This window comes from Manis javanica, chromosome 4, assembly GCF_040802235.1.
Source record: "Manis javanica isolate MJ-LG chromosome 4, MJ_LKY, whole genome shotgun sequence".
NCBI lineage: Eukaryota > Metazoa > Chordata > Mammalia > Pholidota > Manidae > Manis > Manis javanica.
In genome coordinates, this window is record NC_133159.1 from 93,838,887 (window position 1) to 93,856,569 (window position 17,683).

General features: G+C 42.8%; 1 protein-coding gene across 2 annotated transcripts in view; it reads left to right on the plus strand.

Annotated features, from left to right (window-relative positions):
* CASQ2 (calsequestrin 2) overlaps window positions 1–17,683 on the plus strand; it is a 63,568-nt gene that overhangs the window by 24,809 nt on the left and 21,076 nt on the right. Inside the window, exons 3-7 of one of the 2 annotated variants that reach the window (XM_017650414.3) lie at window positions 70–170; window positions 1,626–1,737; window positions 8,199–8,272; window positions 14,141–14,271; window positions 15,727–15,772. In XM_017650414.3, coding sequence (XP_017505903.1) covers window positions 70–170; window positions 1,626–1,737; window positions 8,199–8,272; window positions 14,141–14,271; window positions 15,727–15,772 — 464 coding nt within the window. The remainder of the gene's footprint in view (window positions 1–69; window positions 171–1,625; window positions 1,738–8,198; window positions 8,273–14,140; window positions 14,272–15,726; window positions 15,773–17,683) is intronic. The other variant, XM_037020030.2, reaches the window with a different exon arrangement.

Below are 17,683 nucleotides of genomic sequence, written 5' to 3' on the forward strand. Positions count from 1 at the left end.
CCTCAGCCGACAGGATGGCTCTGCTTACATCAGGATGACCTTGTCTGGAGGTGTCTTTGTTTCTTCCAGGTTTCAATGAAGAGGGAAGCCTGTATGTTCTTAAGGGTGATCGCACAATTGAGTTTGATGGCGAGTTTGCAGCTGACGTCCTGGTGGAGTTTCTCTTAGATGTAAGCATTTTGCTCGGTGGCCTCTACGGAGCTGTTTGGGTTCAAATATAGGGAGAAGTAAAACCCCAAAGTAAGAACAGAGAAGCTGGATAACCTGACATGGTCTAAGACAGATTTCTCAGGCTTCACAGAAAACTAAGGAGAGCCTACATCACAGCATTATTTATTTCTACTGGCAAGTTCCTAACTTACCTTAGAAACTGTTTTATTAGTGACCAGAGGGTCACAGATTGGGCCTGGGTAGTAGCAACATGTTAATTCTCCAGCAGTTATAACCAGCATCCCCTGAAATCCCCTTGGCCTCGTTCCAGGGCTTCTGAAGGGAGCCGGGGAGTGTGGGAAGGAGGCGGGTCATCGCCTGACAATCAGCAGGGAGCGGAGCAACAGTCACCTGAGCTGTCCTGAGTCACCTCAGAGCAGAATAAGGAGGCAGGGCTAATTAATGAGCCCCCAGAATCACATTCCCTCTCAGCCGTAGAAGCCCAACACCCTTAGATCCATATGCCCAGGGAAGTAAAGGAACAAACGCTATCAAAGTATTTCATCCATAGATAAAGTTACACTTTAAATAACAGCTGTCAAGTTGAATGCTCTTGAACACAGATTCCTGTCCAGATAAGGAACACCCATACTGATGATTGCTTATCTCCCAGCTAGTTCTTCACAACCTTCATACCCAGTGAGGTCAGCAGGGATCTGAAGGCCACCTCCTCCAAAAAAGTGCCCATAGTCTCGGCTTGGCTCTCCCACTGACCAATACCTGCCAGCCCTAAAAATGCTGAGGGAAGCACATGAACAACTCCTGGCCAGCACGGCTGTGCCCCAGCTCCATCTGCTAAGTGGGAACTTTGAGACGCACATAACAGAAACCAGATTCAACTACCTTAAACAATAAGCAATGTGATTGAAGCACACAAATGGAAGGAAGACCAGAGTGAAGGCAGATTTTAGACTTGCTCAGATGAGGGCTCAAGCTCCACTTTTCTCTGTAAATCACAATGTTGTTTTCAGTGTTAGCTTCGCCCCCAGGCTGCCCTTTCTCATGTTGGCTATAAGATAGCCAGCAGCAGGAGCTCATACACTGCATTTCCTCATTCAGATCCAGTGAGAGGGGGAAAAGAATCTGGCTTGCATTTATTCTCTTGAAAGGAAAGCAAAGATTTCAGTAAATCTACCCTGGAGATTCATTGGCCAGAATTGGGTCACATGTTCCCTGAATCAATAGCTGACAACAGAAAGAGAAGGCCCAGACCACTCCTGCCCCTGGGGTGAGGGCCCGCTCCCCAAAAGGCTTTACTGCTGTGCCCCCTGGTGGGGGAGCGGGATGGATGTGAGGCCCAACCACCGTATCTCACTTCCCCGCAAAGCTTCCTGCATATGTGCCTGATGTCCCTACTGAGGAAGGAACGCTTCTCCTGTTTGAACATATTTGTGTACGTGTTTGTGGCATTCCAGCTAATTGAAGATCCTGTGGAGATCATCAACAGCAAACTGGAAGTCCAAGCCTTTGAACGTATTGAGGACCAGATCAAACTCATTGGCTTCTTCAAGAGTGTGGAGTCAGAATGTAAGTTGTCTGTCAGCCCCAGCCTGTGAGTCTAAGGTATGTTAGATTACCCATAAAGAGGCTAGGCCGTCGGCAGAGCTGTGCTGGGTGGAACTGCACCCTGCACAACTGGACACATGCAGAAATTATGCAAAACAGACAGGGAACCTGAAAGAACATCAAGGTTGGGCCACGTTCTCTGATCTTGAAGATGGGGTAAGTGTTTAACAGGAAGAGAAAAGCCTTCTCTCCACTTTTCCCACTGCCCACCTACCAGTCTGACTCTCCCCTAAAATGGGACAAATAATAGTTCTCTCCCTGATGTCAGCACATCCTGTGGTCACGAGCAGGAGAGCGGCTCAGTCGCTTGGACAACATTAGAGGAAAATCTGGGTAGGGATGAGCTTAGCAGCTGCAGCACCATGTGGGTAGTTCTGGCCTCCCCCACAGCTGACCACCGAGGCTGCCGGCAATAGCGCGGCCACACCCTTGGATACATTCCCTTTGAAAGCCTTGTGGCCGGGTTTTGGGTGGGCACAGAACATCACCACAACCCACACGGGTATGAGGGGTGGGACTGGCAATCAGAAGAGTTGGGAAGGGAGGCGACCAGGAAGGGTAGCTCCTTAGTACAGTTTCTAAAACTGCTTTGCAGCAGGGGTCCACCGAGGTGAGCCTTTTTCTGGTGTCTCAACCTCAGAGCAAGGGAAAGTGTTAAAGTGGGCATGACTGTGGAAGAGAATCTTGTAACATTAGTACATGGGGGAGGTGCAATTAGGGGTACTTATGACCCCTTCTGGAAACTCCAAAATATTTTGAAATTATTTGCCAAGCTGTTTCTTTGCCCCATCTGTCACCGGCATCCTTGTCTTCTCATCAACAAACCACCTATTTTCTCTCTCCTGACACCAGGCTTTGCTGTTTTCCTCACTTGCTCTATAGGAGCCCCTATTCGTTCTTCTTCGGAGTGTGTTGTGGGAAGGTGGCTAGCCAGAGATTTTTGCTCCAGTTTGCCTTTGGGTGACTTTGTTTCAATTTTCACATTTCTTCTGGATGCTGACTTCTCTGGGTGCTTCCACTGCCTCTTCCTACTTTCTCCACTTTCATTTCCTTTTATTTCCCTTTATCCTTTTCTGTCCTGCCTCTCAATTTGTTTCCCTCTCCTCTTGCACTAATGACAGCAGATAAAGAAGGAAGCAAGGCTAAGATGGAGCTAAGAGCACATCTTCAGTTGCTGTCTTCCTCTCCTAAACCAATAACAATAGCAGCTCCATTGAATCAACACTTGTCATATGCCAGGGCCTAGGCCAGGAGCTTTATATACGCCTTAATTCATTTTTACAGCTAGCCTGTCAGGTAGTTACCATTATAATCAGCATTTTAATGATGAGGAAATGAAGGAACAGGAAAGTTAACTCACCCAATATCACACAGCTAGTAAATAGTAGAGTCAGGATTGAAATCCAGGCATCTGACTTCATTCACACACTTGGCCTCTGTTTTGTAGTGTTTCAAGACTTCATGAACTTTTCAGGTCATGGCGCACACAAGTGGGATGATGTCTGAGTGGCACATAGGGGAAAACTAGGACGGATTTGGGCTTTCTTTTTATAAAATAATAATAATTATTATAAAATAATAGGAATGTCATCAAATATTGCATTTTTAAGACTTTTAAATAAAATATTTTTAGATTTTGAATGGGAATCTTGTACTTGCTTTGAAGGCTGTAGCTTTTGATATTAAATTTTATCCTCGAAATAGCACCATTCCTGAAGAAGGTTGTAAATGATCACTTCAAATTCTTGATAGTCACAACTGACAAGAGACTGCTTGCAATGTGGATGGTGACAAGTGATAGGACAAAGTTCGTTGTTTTTCCTTTGATTGATGAGCAGTGTTTTCTCACTATTAAACAGAATCTAGGTAATCTAATCTCTAACTTGTCCTTCAAAGGTGTGAGCATCGTCTCAATCAAACAGCTATTACTTTCTTTTTCACTGACCAATGTAGTGTTGATATTTCTTAGGCTAATTTGAATAGATTTCAAACTCAGTTGAAATTTTCATATTATGTATTTCAAATAATACTGAAACATTTCCTTAGGAATGCACAGATATTGCCATACTGGTCTTACAAATTTTTCTTAAGACTTAAATAATAAAATTACTACTCCACCATTTCAACCTCCTTTTTAAGGTCAAATTTCTGCTTTTAAATTGACAAACTTTGTCAGTACACTGTACATCACATGGTCCTTATAATTTTCAATCAACTTCATTCAGGTCTCAGCAAGGTCTGGTATGTTTTGAAGCCAATAATTCTCCTTCAAAAAACATTTTCAGAGTATAATTCACAATTTATTTTCAGTTCATCTCTTAGCTCATATACTCTCAATTAAACTCTCTTGGGCAGTTAGCTTACTTTAGTGTGAAATAGCAGAGATGGTCTTCTGAACCCACTTCTTCACCTAAAGCAAAAAGGAGAAGAGGCTATGGACGTCTAGATATTATGGAGGTCACCTTTTTTTATAACAACCTTCTATGTAGAATTCAGATCCACAGGCAAAGTTTATAAAGAAAGCTTTTCAGTGAATAAATATTGCTTGAATCTCAAGATTTTCAGAGTGCACGAATGTAGTGTTTACACCTTCTTACACTGACAGTCTCCCCATTAGCGTGTGAACTTGGGCAGTGGTTTCAAAATCTGTTTTGAAGTGTTCATCTACTTCTCTGGATGTCTCATACCCAACAACGCGGTTTGGTTCCTGTTTGCAAGACACACGATGTTATTCCAAGATTTCTCTCCAGAGTTTTTTCTAACTGGTTCTATGAACCACGTCCAGGTAGGAATGTCTGGAATCACCAATCCACATGACTGCTTTGATGCAATCATCTTTTGGATCAGGGTGAAGAAAAACACCTATTTGTGTTTGCCCTTGTCTAAGCTTTAAAATATTTAAACCTTTTTTTCTTTTCATGGATAGTCTGTGTCAAGGAGACAGCAATGTTTGCAGTGTGGTGCCATTTCTTATTTTGATGTTTCCACACAAACAAGACATTTAGGCTGAGGAATAGAAAAATTACCAATGCAGAGGAATCTAAACTTGAGATAGTACTTGTTATATGCCTTAATTAGTTACCAATGTTTTTGGACCATTTTATCTAATGAGTATGATTGCTTTACTGCAAGTCCATTATTGTGGGAAAATAAGATAATTTTAGAACTGAAATCTAATGAAACAAAAATAACTTAGACTGAAGCCTTATGACTTCAGAAATTGGCTTTTTAAATAATATATATTTCCTGCATTTTAAGATGTGGATGAAATTCAAAAACTAAGCACAGAGCGAGCACTTATGTTAAATTTTCTTTGAATTTTAAATTTGATCAAGTGAGCATCAAATGTTAAATTTGACTTAATTCAATATTAACATTATGGAAAACTGACAAAATATAAATATTATTTTCCCTCATGTATGATCAAAAAGATTTTGAAAATTTGGCTTCCTGAAGCCATAAAGACCTATAGCCTTTTTAAATGAATATATTTATTAAATATGTTTAATTAAATTATGTTCTATTATTATTTTTAAAGAAATATAATTTTTAAAATAAATAAAAAACACAGTAATACATTATAAAAATCTTTCATGGATCAGATTGGCTAATTGTTAATGTCTTTAGGCATTAGAAAAATGAAGGAAGGAAGGTAGGAGGAAACAAGGAAGAGATAAATTGAATAATTCAGTAAATTGCAAAAATCAGTTTTGTGCTTTTTAGGAATACCAAATACCAGATTATGTTATTATACCAATTATGATGATTATGTACATAATAAACAATATTTTTAAGTCACTGTAGAGTCATACATTCCTTTGATGTTAGTAGAAGATCTGAACATTAGAGTAAAAGAAAAATCTAAATACAGTCTCACAAGGCAACAAGCATCCCTGATGACAGACAAACCTGGGCTAAAGTAACAGTGACAACAGTTAGAAGATTCAGTGGGGGGTCAGTGGAGCAGCCTCTCAACACTCTCTCTAGCTGCGATGCTTGCTAGAGCCTTAGAAAATAATTGTTATTGAATACAAGTAGTTAATAGAGGAAGCCACTGCTTTCAAATATAATATCAACTATTGTAAAATTTTGAATTGTTGTAGAAAACACTTAGAAGGTTTTATCACCATAAAAACTATATGTCTATTAAACCTGTGGCTATCACACACAGACTAGAAGCCTCATGGTGTCTACCAGGCATCCACGTTTCTGTCTTCTTGTTTTTCAGAAGAGGATGAGGGCGGTGGGCGGGGAAGCTAGGAGTTGGTAAGGTACCCAGAGAAGCAGATGTTGAGAGTCCTGTATTTCCCTGCATCCAGGGCAGCAGATTGAGAGTGACTGGTCAAGGAAATTTAATGGCACAGAGGGTATTGGCTTTGCAAATGATTCCAAGCTTTTCTATAGAGCAAGAACAATAGAGAGGTAGTGAAGTTGGAAGGATATAAAATGTAAGTAGACTGGAATGGTCTTGGGAGTGAAGGATCCTAAGAGATTTGGGACCAAATTAGGAAGGACCTGGAAGAATTGGGAAGTTAACATATTCTAAGGAAGTTGGGTGTGAAGGTTCATATCCAGCTTGAGCATGTAGTTATGGTTGCCAGTGTTGAGAAAGTATGATAAGAACGTCCTGGGGGAACTCAGCTGATGGTGAAGAGTGCCAAACGCAGGGAAAGCCGGGGCTGAGAGGTTAACACCCAGTATGGAAAGCCTTCAGAGACAGAGAAGAAAGGTGAGAAAATGTTAAGATAAGTCTGCAGTAAGCTGGAGGTAGAAGGCTGAATGTTCAGGGCCTATTCCAGAAGGGGAAGGAGGCCTCAGGGTGACTGGAGAATCAGACTGCTAGGAGCCAGGAAGGAGCTGGTCGGGGCTTGAGGGTAGGGAAAACCTAGGGATCACATGAAATCAGATAGAGGGATGGCTAGATCTGGTTTCCCAGAAGACAAGTGCTGTTTGGGCAAGGCTAAAGGTTTGAAGCACAAACCCAGGGAATTACTGTGCTCTACCCTTTTGTCATCTTAAAAGGGATGTAGACTGGCTCTCCAAGTGAAGAAGGGAGCTCTCTAGACACAGATTTAGGCCATGCTTTCCATAAGGGTAGGAGTTCATGGAGGTGGGGAGAGATTCATTAGGAACAAGGGGCCAGGGAAGAGGGGAACAGGATTCTGATGGAGCCACTGCTGCTTTGGATAGATGGAAGTGCCTTAGGTTTGGCTTTAACCATACTCTCCCACCTTTCCTCTATTCATTCTCCAAATCTCCCACCCATCTTCTTCCCCTCCACCCAAACCACTACCCCAACTATCGGGTTATATGATATATTTTCTGACTTCCGTTAGTCTTATGAGGATGAGTTTGTATGAATATGTGTCCATATGTACGGTGTTCTTATAAATTTTGTAAATGGAGGAAGCCCATTGCCAAAGACTAACAGCCCCAAACCCTAACTGGGCTGTAAGCCTTTGAGATCAGTGTCTTTGTCTTACTCATCTTAGTGTCCTCTGAGCCAGGATTATTCTTGAAATGTTTTTTATTGAATATTAGAAAATTCAACATGTTCCTAGAATTCTAGCAAAAGCTTATGCTTCCGATGATTAAGGAATATGGAATTCCATGAAATGGACAAAAGCTAATCTTGTTAATATGCATCATAGCATCATTGATTCTCAGGATTATAGACCAGGCAAAACAAACACCAGCACTACCACCATTACAGTCACCATCACTCTGGCGTCTAAGGCTGCAGTCCAAGTATCCACCACACAGCTGCCTGGGTGCAGTGAGGCACATCACGGCCACGCTCGCGGTCTCATGCCCATCTTGAACCAGTTTGGACTCAAGCTTGGGATCAGAGTCAAGCATAGATAGGCTTGATTAATCTTAAATCACCCTCTCAAGGAATCAGAATAAAAAAAGAAAATGTAAAAAAAGGGAAAGAAGAACTAGAAGCTCCCTAAAGTGGCATTCCTGCTAAGAAGTTTAAAATATTTCTGTGATGTCAGTTTTTATGGTGGATTTTCTTCCTAATTAGTGCTCATTTATACAGCAGGCAGTGCCTCTCTAGAGGCACACTGAAAACTAGCAGTGAGTTTGAGTGAAAGAAATTCTTCTTTCGGAGCTTGATGTTTCCTTTTTTCTCCCTTGCTTCTCAATTTCCTGTTTTCTCCTTTCCATCTACCACTTTCAATTTCTTAAAACACACAAAAACAATATGGTAGAGGTCTTCTTTTGGTTGATTGAATGCCAGACAACTCAAACTCCTTGGGGAAAACTATGGAATTACTACTAAATAATTATCTATCTAAATAATATCTATTAAATTACTGTCTGATCAGAGTTTATTTGCTTCCCACTTCATGCATTATTTAAATAGAGGTTTCTGCAGCGTGCATCCTGGAAATGTCTGTCCTCTCATCTTTTCCTAGATTACAAGGCTTTTGAAGAGGCAGCTGAACACTTCCAACCTTACATCAAATTTTTTGCTACCTTTGACAAAGGGGTAAGTACCTATGACACTCCAATTTAAACATTTTTGTAAGCCCAAAGGATTTAAGTTTGAACTTTTCACTATTTTTTTTTAGTAATGTTAACCAACCTCCATCCATTAACACTCTCTCCAGAAGTGTTAGAATATGGCAGGAAATCACTACTGAATGAGAGATGGGTAAAAAAGATGATTAATTCAAAGGATAGAAGGCTATTTCTGAGACTAGCCAATGAAAAGCAAAGAGCCACTCTCACCTCGAATACTAAGAATGTGTGTGAGTACAGAGTGTGCAGGACGCTGGTCAGTGCTTCCTTTTTCTTTAGATCCATCTTCTCCCTTCTTGGCTGAGCAGGGGGTAGATGGATTGGGGAGGGACACTGGCCATCTGAAGCCCTGGGTGCTTCATAAAGTTACCAGCATCTTCAGGAGGTGCTGTTGATGTTCTCGTCTATAATGCAATTGCTCTTTATGCTCTGGATGTGGCAAGTGTTTTATAAAACAAAGAACAGCAGAGACGAGGGATCTTCACTGAATGGGCAATTCACCTGGGCTCTCGTGTGGCTGGAGCACCGCACACTGGCTCCAGCTTCTACTAAAATGGCTACTATTTACTGAGGGCTTTATACTACCTTTCGGCAATGTCTCATCCTTTTAACAACTCCAAAAGGTAAGAATCCTTGCTTCCCAGATGAGAAAACAGATTTAGAAAGATTAAGTAATACCCACAGTCTCCAGTGAATTAACGGTAGTGCTGAGATCCCAGGGCAGGGAAACCCACACCCTTTCCTCTGTACCACACCACCAGGCAGAAGACTCTGTACCTGCCCTTGAGAGTCAGGGCACACACCCACGCACCCACATAATATACACTCACAGCACACACACATATATAACACACCACTCCACATACACCCTCATATCCACACACACACACACACACACACACACAACTCAAAGCCCTAAATCACTGTATTTACTAGAACAAACAGATCTAGGACAAATTAAGTCTGGGTCAAATGCAAGTAAAAGTTAGCCAGAGAGTGGCTTACTGAGGAGTAAGAAAGTTGTGCCCAAGGCCTACACACTATGAGGAGTTCAAATATTCTGTGAAAAAGCAGAGGATGCCTGTAGGTGCCAGAGCAGGGGAGGTGTGTGATGAAAAGAGATTCCATGTACAAAACCACATCTATGGATATGGCCCCAGGCTACAAACCTATAATCCAGAAGAGAGGTGTATAATCTAAGCAACATAATCTAACCTTGAAGCAAGTTTACCCTAATTGGGTGGGAGAGATCTTGAGCAAAAATAAAAAGTACTTCACATCATGTCATTATTATATCATACATAAGTCCTTTTTATGTGCTAGATTTCATGCTAAGAGCTTTAGGTGGGCTTTCTCACTTAACCCTCTCAACACTCCAGTAACCAAGGAATCAGTATTCTCAGCCTACAGAGGAGGAAGCCAAGGCACTAGCGGATGAAGTGAGTTCACTCATGGTCACACAGTGAGTAGTGAAGCTTGATGTAATCTCAGGTCAGCCTGAGTTCAAGTCTGTGCTCTGTAGTACTATTACCAGAGAAAGAAATAGTACATGTGAAATGCTTAGCTGGGGTCTGGCACACACACAGTGAGCATTCAGTAAATGCTAGCTAGTACTGATGTTAGTAAAAGGCCGTCATCTCAGTCCAGGAGGATAGGGGTTGGGAGAGGACATTAGTAGAGAAGGGGACGTGTAGAGAAGCCTACCTGAATCCACCATGGCTGCTCGATTACGGCAGGCCAGGAGTGACGGAGGTGGCTCCTGGGTAAGAGCTCACCTGAGGGAGGAGAGTCAGGAAGAGGAACCTGGGCAAGAAACAAAGCCTCAGTTCTTAGCAGGGTGATCCAGTGCTGAGTTCAGGATGGTGTCTTTTTTCACATGTGCCTCCCAACCCAACCATATGGCTTCATGTCTGTGGCCCATGAAGAAGGTGAGGTCAGGCTATAATTAATAACTCAGAAGGCCCGTCACTAAAATCTCTGCAAGACACTGAGTCATCAGTGCTCCTGTTCATACAGCCTTGTGGGATTTCATAACATTTAAAAAGAGGCCCTGTTTACCTCTGCCCAGAACGCAGAGGGAAGAGCCATTGCCCCAAGAGGACTCCATGCCATCTGGGACTTAAGAACTTGCACCCAACAGAGGAGTGTGATAGGGTCCAGGGGAGACGGGGAGGTGCAGAAGGCATGGCTGCATCCAGAAGAAGCCTCAGTGGTTTCCAGCAGGGACTGTAGAGCAGCAGAGGTGCCTGACAGATCTGTGTGTGAGACTCACCCGAGGGAATCCCAGAGGGGTTCTTCAAGAGGGGAGGTGTTTTGTAGAGGTTTGAAATCAGGAGAGTCAAGGGCCAAGGAAGCACTGATAGAGTCCCCAGGGTGGAAACCCAATTGACAAAGGTTGGGGTGACAAGAGGAGAAGATGTGACCACTTTTGAAATGTAGGAGAAGACTCAAAAATAACTTAAAATCATATCTCTAATTTTAAGATAGTAAAGAATGTGAAGCTGCTGAAAACATAGGAATCTAGGAAGAGGAATCTATTGAGGACCATAGATGAGGTGGTGAGTGCTACTTTCTACAAGCTGGGAAGACATTCACCTGGAGGTGTCTGTCACTTATCCACTCACTCAGCAAGCGTTTATTGGGTGCCTTTTATGTGTCAGGGATTCTTCTAGATGCTATGCACACAGCAGGGAGCAAAACAGATTCCTGCCCTTGTAGAATTTAGAATTTAGTATATAGGCATGGCCAGTGGGAAGAGAAGATGAGAAGACAGAAAGTAAATAAACCAATAAATACATTATATTAAATATATTACATGAATTGTAGAACTCTAAAAAGGGCAAGATGTCAGGGCTGTTGATGTAAGTTTAGGAGGTAGTAGTTTCCAACAACTGTCCATATTGGTATCCCCCAAAGAGCTCTTAAAACCATGGATTCCTGGTCCCCACACCTATAAATTTGTATTTCTTAGGCTTATGACCAGGCCCAGGAATATGTATTTTCAAAATTTACCTAGCACACAGGTCTAGGACTACCACTGATCTGTGGATCCTGATCCTAAGTCAAGCCACATGAAGGCCTAACCTCTCTGAAGCAAATGGAGCAAGAGAGAGTCAGGGGGATAAGAGTGGTGTTCACCCTACTGCCCCTTACAGCTTGAAAAATGTCAGTTCTAATTAGCCCATGTCACCTCCCACTGGCCTGTTCTTTTCTGGGGCCAGAAGAAGCTGTGCTTTTCTAAACAAAGTTGATGGAGAAGATAGATGTTAAGAAGGCCTAAGTTCACTACTGAGTTTCATTTGCAACAACCAAAATGCCTTGCTAACTTGTAGAAAAAACATCTATATCAAAATTCATACTCATGCAAATATCAGGAAAATGGCCATTGTAGTTTTGTCTTCGGCAAAATCTTTTCCAACTAGTCAAAAAACCCCCCCACAAAAATAGCACAGAAGACCTCATTCTATGGACCTCTTACCTAACCACCCATAAACTAGGTCTGGTCTTAGAATAAGTACCTTGGACACAAGGCCCCACTAAATCTTTACTGAATAAATGAACGAATCAACGCCTTAATCAATCAAAACTCCTTCAGTCCTTACCATCCAAGATATAATTAAAAGGGTGAAATAAAGGGATTCTCTAAGACACAAGATGAGGGCGTCTGTGGTAGTGGTGGGGATATAACAAACAGGCCTCTGCAACAGTTCACCCAGGGTTCCCAAGATTTAAACTTTTTTGTTAGGAACATCAGAATTCAACTTTACTTTCATGATCTCAACACTGTGGACCCAGACACTGCCATCCAAGCCCAGAGACCAACACACACACACGTACGCACACTTGCACACACACTCACATGTGCAGGTGCACCTGCAGTGTTCACCCCGATGGCGGCTCTGGTGAGTGCCTTCTCACCTTCAGGAAGCCTTCCTGACAGCAGACTGTGGTGGGAGTGAACTGACTCGAGCATGTGGTGAGAAGAACAAGGAGGCAGCTCTCTCAGACAGGTGCAGTGCCAGTGTAATATTTATAGGGATATAGATTCCTTTCTGTACAGTGTCAAGGAGAAGGTAATTTTCAAATGAAAGGGAAGTTGGAATAGAGGCACACTGGCAGTTTAGAACACTCCACTATCTGGGCTTGATTTGGGGCTCTGTCCCCTCAAGACATATGATCTTGACAAATTGCATGCTCAAATTAGGCCTCAGGTTCATCATTTGTAAAATAAGTATAATAATGGTTCTTACCTCTTACAATTCAAGTGAGGATTCCTAAAATCGACCTAAAACACGGCAGCAGTACCTGGCATATAGTAAGCTCTCCATATACCTGCTATTATTACTGTTTCATTCATCCAGTCACTTTCCACTTCATATATGAAGTTTCCTGATTACAAAAATACGTAGTAAGTGAACTCAGGAAATCAGAACCCAATGCCATTTTCATGCCATTCTATGATGTGGCCAGCTTGCAAAGATGGTGTGTAAACCCAGACACTGGGGGTACAGTTGCAATATCACCCCAGAGCTCCCCACCCCATCATCCATACCAGCCCCCTTCCTGTAGAAAAGGAAAAAAAAGTAAGGAAAAAAAAAACCCCACACTTCCTTGTCCCTTAAAACAAAATCACGACCACAAAATTTCCTTTGACTGACTGTAGCTCTTAACATGGACAGTGTTTTTTAGCTCTGTGTAGGATGCCGGAATTTCTTACCCTTAAGTACTGTAAGAAATGTCTTTTGGAATACAGTGACCTGGAATTAATAGCAATTGATGACAAAAGCCAGAAGGATCCCAGTGTTTGCTCAGAAAGGACCTCCTTGTGTAACAGCTTATGTAACACCCAGTTCCTCCCCCTCTGCAGTTAGTCATGGCTGCCCTGGGCCTCTGTGCCCTTGGTTACCACTGTAGGGCATCAGCTCTTAGGCAATTCCTCTTTAGTTTCAAGGGAACCACTGTTCAATTCTGCACTTTCTTGGACCATAGCTCTGAACTAGAAAAGAATGGCATTTGGTTTTCTACAGAGCATTGCACATTCCAGGCCTCTCAGATCATTTCACAAAAAGAGGTCTGAGTTCAGCAGCTCTGCAGGCGAACACAGCAGCCATTCTGCCCTGACAAAAGACCAGTGGCCACTTTAATCAAGAGAGCAGATGTCTCCCAGGTTATTGGCTGGCTCCCTGAGCTTTTATTCTGGCACAGGGAGAGCAATCATCTTGGCTTGCTGGGTACTCTCTCAGTGTTAGCACTGAAGGTCTGCATCCTGGGAGACCCTTCCACTCTGGACAAACCAGGATGGCCGGCCACCTTCTGACTGGTAGAGTGGACAGTTCCCAGGGCCTGGGAAACCATCAAACAAGCCCAGTTTTGAGAGATAACCCTAGGGCCAGTGCTTCAGCCTAAATAGCAATTAGGCTTTATGAGCTGGTTGAGGACAGATTAGTAGGTTGGCATCTGATTCTGACTACTGGTGTGACTAATGGTTTCTGTCCATTGCCTGTTCTCTCGGAGTTGGTCCAGTTGAATCTATACAGTCCAGGAGGCTGAGCGTGCTCTGTTGACATTTGCGTCCTCCTCTAGCACTGGCAAATACAGTGGAGTGCTGACAATTGTAGGATTAGATTCCCGATTTTCATTCCTTTGCCAGGTAGGTTTTCTCCTCCCTATCTGTCCAGCCAGGCCTTAGGCAATGGTTCCTGTCACTCCAAGATTACGTGAAAACTACATACACTTTCATGTCTTTGCCAGAGAACACACACAGTCCTCATAGATGGACAACCCACTGCTACTCAAGCACTCAAGGAAAGTACTGTCATCTTTCTAATTGTTACAGGTTGCAAAGAAATTGTCCTTGAAGATGAATGAGGTTGACTTCTATGAGCCATTTATGGACGAGCCCATTGCCATCCCCGACAAACCTTACACAGAAGAGGAGCTCGTGGAGTTTGTGAAGGAGCATCAGAGGTGCCCCAGATGACATCAGGGGGTGGGAGGTGACACAGTCAGGGGAATGGAGAGGAGCCTCCCAGTCTTGACATTTCACACCCCTCCAACGACCCGGAGCTTCTATCCCAGCAGAACTAACTTGGCTTTGTTGGCTTCATTGGTGGTTGATTAGTGAAGCGGCCATAGGGAGCATAGGGGACTACTCTCACAGTCAGGCCAAGCCACCTCCTCATAGGCAGCAAAGGCCCTCAAAGTCAGATTAAGATGTAAGTAAAATCCTCCAATAATAATACTGACTTAGTGACAACCCCCTATATGCCAAGTACCAGGCTAGGTGCTTATGGAAACTGTTTCATTTAGTATTCAACATTATGGGGGAATTTTTATTATCTCAGTTTTACAAGTCAAGGAACTGGGCTCAGAATAGTTAAGTAGCTTAACCAAGGAATGCAAATTCTATATGCAGAGCTTCTGGGAGAGGAATATTTGATACCACCTAGAGTATTTCTAGCATGAATCAGTAAACGTTTTTGTAAGGGGCTAGAGAGTAAATATTTCAGTCCCTGCAGGCCAGATGATCTCTGTTGCAACTACTCAACTCTGCTATTGCAGTGTGAAATCAGCCATAGACAATATGTAAATAAATGGATATGGCTGTGTTCCCAATAAAGCTTATTTATAAAAACAGAGACACTGGCTAGATTTGGGCTACCAGCTACAGTTTGCTGACCCTGCTCTTGAGAGGGACATGAAAACATGTCCCAGAACATGAAACCCAGTGGTGGGGGTCAGTGGGGGGGAAATAGTAGTGCCTTGCCCCCCATCCTCCCTGGCACATGCTCACATGTGCTCATTGGACCCAGAGCACCATGACCCCATCATGGGGTCAGGTCCAGTCTCCCAAGGAAGGCAGCCCTTGGAGGAGCAAATATCAACGTGTCTAGCAACATTTGCCATTCAGAAAGAAAGAAAACCACGAGCGGAATATAGATCCTCCTTGCTCCTCCTAACACCCCAGAGGGCTTCTGATGGGTGACCCTGATGCTAGAGTAACTGCAGCTCTGGGCTGGAGAACCAAGAAGTCTTGTTTTCTCTCCAGATCTCCCATTATAGGCCTGCTCTGGACTCTCAGGGGTGGTGCCTGTCTGTGATGAGAGAAATCACTTCTTGCCCTGGCAATGAGCTGGCTCTGTGCCCTCGGACCCTTTGTTTGTAATAGACTGTATGATCCTTGAATCAAATGGGTCTATGAAAAGGCTGACTGCTTTAGGCCCGGCTCTCTGTGTGACCCCGCCAAGTAGAACAGCTCTATCTTCATGCTCTTGTAAACCAACCACCATCTCATCTTACATTTCACTGTGCTGAGTCTGCTGGGTTTCTATTCAAGGAAGTGCAGTCCCTACTCAAGGAAGTGCAGTCCCTGCTCAAGGAAGTGCAGTCCCTACTCAAGGAAGCACATCTTTTTTTTTCCAGACCCACCCTACGTCGCCTGCGCCCAGAAGATATGTTTGAAATATGGGTAAGAAAGTGGCAAACTCTTCCTTCCTTGTAGAGACTGGCATGTTCCCCAAGAGGAGTATCCCTTTGAGTCTCAAAACTCAAACCAAGTTTTATTTTGCTGAGGTGAATGGCTGGATGGTGGAGTATTTGAAATGTGGACATCATGCTCAATTAAAACACAGTTCTCCACAGATCCAATATACACCTCATTGGTACTACCCACTAGGCAAAATTCTTCTATCTCTATGTTCATTGCCCACAGTGACTACTGGTTCCTGTTCAGTGGCCACCAGTGACCCAGGGTAACATAGTAGAAGGAGCTCAGGCTTTGGAGTCACAGAGACTTGGGCTCAAGGCCAGAATCGGCCACCTAGTAGCTTTGCATTGTGCATTGATGTATGTGATCTTTCTGAGCTTTAATTTCTGCATCTAAAATCAGGGCTAAGAATGAGTGCTGTGAAGAGTCCAGAATATGGTAGATGCTTGATTAATGAATGGTAGCTGTTTTTATAAACATCAGATCAAGGCCCTGGGAAGTACTGCGTCAGATTGTTTCCCAGGTTTGTCATAGACAGTATGTCAGGCAGGTCAGATAGTTTTAGAAAGAGGGCCATGCAGATGCAACCTCCTACCCCACCTCAGCTTCATACAGAATTCTGTAAATAACCAAAGTCTGTGTGGAGCACTTTTTAAAGGATTTCATGTATCCTTTTACTTGGCTCTCTCAACAGTTCTAGAAAATGATGTAGAACAAATATTATGTTAGCCCCATTTTACATGGGGCAACTATCACATGGATTAAGTTAATTATTCAGGGATACATATCTAATAAGCATTAGCTTTTGGGACTTAAATTTAAACCATCTGGAGCCAAATTTCATGTTCTCTCCAGCATCCTTCCATCCTTCCCGAGAGTGGGCCATGTCCCGTACGGCACCATTTTGGCAGGGGTTGGAGTGAAGGAGAAAGGAATTAATGTAGAAGCATTTATTTATGTATCAATTCTTTAGTTCAGTCTCAGGTGGCAGATGTACAGAACGATGGAGTAACGTGACACTTTGTTTTGCTGATATGTGACTTATTTGGATGTCTGAAGGTAAAACAAACACTTCATAAGACACTGAAGGGCAAACAATCCAATCCAGAGGAGTGGGCTGTTTAAGAACAACACAGCACAATAGAAACATACTTTCCTAACATTTAAACCTTTCAAAAAATTTAACCTTTAAAAGGTCTTGGTACTAGATCTAAAAATAACTAATGTGTGTAACAGTGCTTTAAAAATACTTTGAAAATATTTTGACATTTTACTTAAAATAATTTCAGATTTTAAAAATCAGTGCCAAGGATCCCATGATCTTTTTACCAAGATTCCTCAAATGTTAGCATTTTACCACCTTTGCTTTAATTACACTTGTCAATATCAGGATATTAATACAACTCTACTATTTCATCTATGGACCCTACTCAGATTGACTGGTTATCTCACTAACATTTTATAACAGGAGAAAACATTTTTTTCCTGGCCCAGCACTCAATCCTGGATCACATACTTGCATTTCGCTGCTATTTTTCTTAGTTGCCTATCCTCTGGAATAGGTTCTTAGTCTTTCTTTGTCTTTCATGACAAGGGCTACTACCATTTTCAGTTGAGAGTGATTATTACTATCTGTCTTGCTTTATCTTTATTCTTAGTTCTTCCTCTTATTTTCTTCACCCAGAAGACATATCTCATGATCTCGGCTCTTGAAGGGAGAGACTACAAACCTGTAGACCCCTTCTCTCAGGCCTTTCCTCACTGACACAGAAGAATCACTTCCAAGACCAACACATGCCACAGCGGGAGAGCCTATGGCTGCCGCCCCCTGACAGACACCCTAACGCCCCACACTGTCCTGCAGAAATGCTCGTTCTTGCCATGTTAGAGGCA